The sequence below is a fragment of the Phanerochaete carnosa genome (genome assembly GCF_000300595.1).
Source record: "Phanerochaete carnosa HHB-10118-sp unplaced genomic scaffold PHACAscaffold_128, whole genome shotgun sequence".
NCBI lineage: Eukaryota > Fungi > Basidiomycota > Agaricomycetes > Polyporales > Phanerochaetaceae > Phanerochaete > Phanerochaete carnosa.
In genome coordinates, this window is record NW_006767755.1 from 1 (window position 1) to 3,187 (window position 3,187).

General features: G+C 54.2%; 2 protein-coding genes across 2 annotated transcripts in view; one reads left to right on the forward strand and one right to left on the reverse strand.

Annotated features, from left to right (window-relative positions):
• Nucleotides 1-432: 432 nt before the first annotated feature.
• On the reverse strand, nt 433-2,312 carry PHACADRAFT_179367 (uncharacterized protein). The gene is made up of 6 exons (XM_007402380.1): nt 2,009-2,312; nt 1,878-1,950; nt 1,740-1,814; nt 1,513-1,677; nt 1,347-1,460; nt 433-982 (listed from the first exon to the last, which is right to left on the reverse strand). Exons 1-6 carry the CDS (start codon nt 2,101-2,103, stop codon nt 866-868), a joined length of 639 nt encoding a protein of 212 aa, XP_007402442.1. The 5' UTR covers nt 2,104-2,312; the 3' UTR covers nt 433-865.
• A 221-nt stretch (nt 2,313-2,533) lies between these two features.
• The window catches only part of PHACADRAFT_265916 (uncharacterized protein), a 1,849-nt gene continuing 1,195 nt past the window's right edge, over nt 2,534-3,187 (forward strand). The window contains exon 1 of the mRNA XM_007402381.1: nt 2,534-2,568. The gene's annotated coding sequence lies outside the window, so the exon portion shown is untranslated. The remainder of the gene's footprint in view (nt 2,569-3,187) is intronic.

Consider the following 3,187-nt stretch of genomic DNA (forward strand, 5'->3'; position numbering starts at 1 on the left):
AGCACACGGCAGGGCGTTTTTGGGCCACCTGAGTGAAATGTCTCCGCCGAAATGCGTGCACTGAAACGCAGGGTTTTTTGCATCCTCCTTGACGGTCGAAGGATAATGCAAATACATAATGAGTAAGAGAGAGTGAAACAGCGTGCCTTGGCGTCTGACAGTTCCGACAGCCACCAAGGGACGCCGGACCGTCCCGCCCTGCTCGATCAATTTTGATGGCGGCCAGCGTCGGTTCCCGACTGGCGCCAAATATCAGAGCTCCGCCGAGCAGCGCTCCCACGCCATCGGGTACGCTGCGCAGCAACTTCGCTGGGCAGGACCGTAACCTGGCTCACGGCGCAGCGTAAGGAGTTCACCAAGTGGCGGCCATGTCCATTGCAGACAGGGGCCCGAGAGGGGATTATCGATTATCGACCAACTCTGTCAGAGCCGCTGAGCCGCCAGCCGCCAAGAAACGGCCGGACTTCAAATAGTGCTCTCGTCGTAGCATCCGTAAGCTGCTTGTCCATGCGGTTGCGGGGCTAGAGCATGAATCAGCCACCAGAAGCTTCCGCCCGCGCGCGTTTCCTATGTCGTAACAGAAGTTGTCAGGGAGCCATCTATGCATATATTTACAACAATAATGTTACAGCCATGTCGTGAATGTCCGAGGGACTTGCGAGATGGAGACTATGCTGATTGTGAAGGAGCAATAAAGAGAAAGAATGATGCGGGATATTACCGCACGTGGGTAAGAGATGAACGAGATATGCTTGCGGAAAAAGCAGGGCATTAGAACTCACGGGGATATGAACTAGAAGGAAAGTAATGTCGGAAATGCGGGGGAAACGATGAGAGAATAGGAATCCGTGATTCCGTAGGGGAGTTAACTCATGAGTCGCTCGCCCCAGACGAGACGTTGGCGATGCGCCCGCACGGCACCGCGCAACGTTATCCATGCAATCCACATGCACATGAGGAATGCCAGAGTGAACAAGAAGCGCTGCACAACGTAACCAGGTATTAGAACAATATCGGTGATCGGAGAAGCAGAGGATATGAGAAAGCGGACAAGGGATGTAGCATGTTTATACTTTTGTGTTTGCAAAGTTCTGCAGCCGCAGCGCTTTTGCACAGCCAAGAGTCTGCACTGCGCACGCTAGCTGAACTTTAGTCCAGGCAGAGGCGACCGCGGCAGAGGTAGCTCATAACCTAGTCCGCTCCTTGGCACCATGCCAAAAGTGCATGCGGATGTGGGCCTTTACGGCATCAGGCGGGTCATCAGGCAGGAGGGCTGTCATGACGGCTGAATCTCAAGTAGCCGAAGAACGCCGCGGAGGACCCTGATTCCGACAGAAAATACTCACAATAAGGACCTTCCACCGGGCACTGACCGGGGCATTCGAGGTGAAAATGATGGTGCGTAGGCGGAGCGGTATTGGAGTGTTCAGCCACTCCAAGCTGTCCACAAGCTCTTGAGCCTGAAGGCTCTCGTTAATGCAATTCCGGGTGCATGTGATTTCGTGCACGAACCTTGTCACGTCCGTGGTCATAGACCTGCCGAATATGTTTGACTTGCATGCCAATCTCTGGCAGCGCGTTGCCAAGGTCGTGCAGCGTCTCGAGGTCCTCCTGAAGCGTGCGGTCAATATATGGAACGGTGGACGTGAGTGCCGTGGACGAGCGTTTTTGGGTTTGCTATTGGCAGCGAAAGATTTCCATTTGTCAGTGGGCGCCTCGGGAAGAAGAAAAAGCCCTACCTGGAGTCCTTGGACGACTTCGCGAAGGAGGTTATCTATCGCTCTGGAGTTACTCAGGTCTTCAGCGAGCTTTCCCTACGGAGATGAGGTTCCACATGAGAAGACTAGACCACAATGAGACTGTGCGGGTGAACGGACCTCCAGGTCTTTGATCTGCATCTCATAGCTTAGAGCGCGCTGACTGGCCGCAGCGAGAGCGGCATCCAGGCCGCTGGCAAGCGTAAGCGGTGTGAGAGACGTTGGGAGCGGGAGATGCTAGTAGGACGTACCTCGTCGAGGGAATGCTCGAGATAGTCTCTGCGGAGTCTATGCTTGCAGTAGGGGTGGTAGCCCTCTCGTCAGTTGGAACCGCGAGGTAGTCCATGGGCTCAGAACAGGACAATAGGATGTTCAGGGACAAGCAAGGTCGGGTCTTGAGGCTTTGGGGGCAGGCAGCGACGTGACCGCGCTATCACTTGAGGAGCAGGACAGGACTAAAGAGTGTGGGCGAGAGCGTGCGTGCAGGCAGAAGAGGGGAAGGTGAGCGTATGGAAGCAAGGTGTGTAATATAAGGTCAAGGGTTTAAAGGTTGCCCTTCAAAATGAAATGATGGACTTACGCCCCGCCAATTGAGCAGGGATCTTCGGGGATCCGGTGTGCGCTCGCTTGCGGTTGGGCGCCAACGATGTTCAGCCTCGTGTTTTTCCACGTGATCTTAGCTTCACAGGTTCACAGCTCCATTGACATAAAAGGCAGCTGTCGTTTATCAGAAATGCCGCCTGGGAGGCTGGGACCTTGACTGGGACAAGCGCAGGTTGAGCGTAGGAAGATTGCAGACTATATACATAATCTATGGCCGCGTACTCTGCCTCCTTACCTCCAGCCATGACACTCTCACGATCCCAGCTCCTCGCCTCTGCGCAGGCTCTATGCAACGATATCGCACGAAAAGCTGCCTTGCCAGATCTCTTCTCGCATTTCTCGACGAAGCACGAGAACACTGCGTACGAGCATGGCGAGCCCTTCTTGGCCCCGTTTTTAGGGCGAGCATTCAAGGGCAGGAGCGGCCCCGGCTCGTTGGAAGCGTACTTCATACTTCTGGTAACGCATCTCTCTTACGAGGACATGAACTTCGGTAAGATAGGTTCCGCGCCACTACCATGGCTCCGATCTGAGACACCCGCATGCAGGCGAGTGGATTGTCGATACAGAGGCGAAGAAAGTATCTTGCGTAGGCTCGGCCAAGTTCACATGGATTGAGGGGGCCGGCAAAAGGCAACTCGTGGAATGAGAAATTTGTCTACAACCTTGACTTCGACGACGAAGGCAAAATGATAGGCTACCAAATCTGGTCCGACTCTGGAGCAGCTTATCTTGCTTGGAAAGGCGAGTTGAACTCGCTGCGCGAGGTATGGATTAGCATTTCCCTTAAACGACTCCTGATCCTCAATCGTCAACGCTGCAGAAAT

What these genes read in the sequence shown, in the direction of transcription:
- PHACADRAFT_179367 (XM_007402380.1), bottom strand. Translation starts at nt 2,103, where the DNA reads ATGGACTACCTCGCGGTTCCAACTGACGAGAGGGCTACCACCCCTACT. An exon ending in TCGAGCATTCCCTCGACGAG is followed by an intron (nt 1,951 to 2,008) that starts GTACGTCCTACT and finishes TACGCTTGCCAG; the next exon opens with CGGCCTGGATGCCGCTCTCG. An exon ending in ATGACCACGGACGTGACAAG is followed by an intron (nt 1,461 to 1,512) that starts GTTCGTGCACGA and finishes GAGAGCCTTCAG; the next exon opens with GCTCAAGAGCTTGTGGACAG.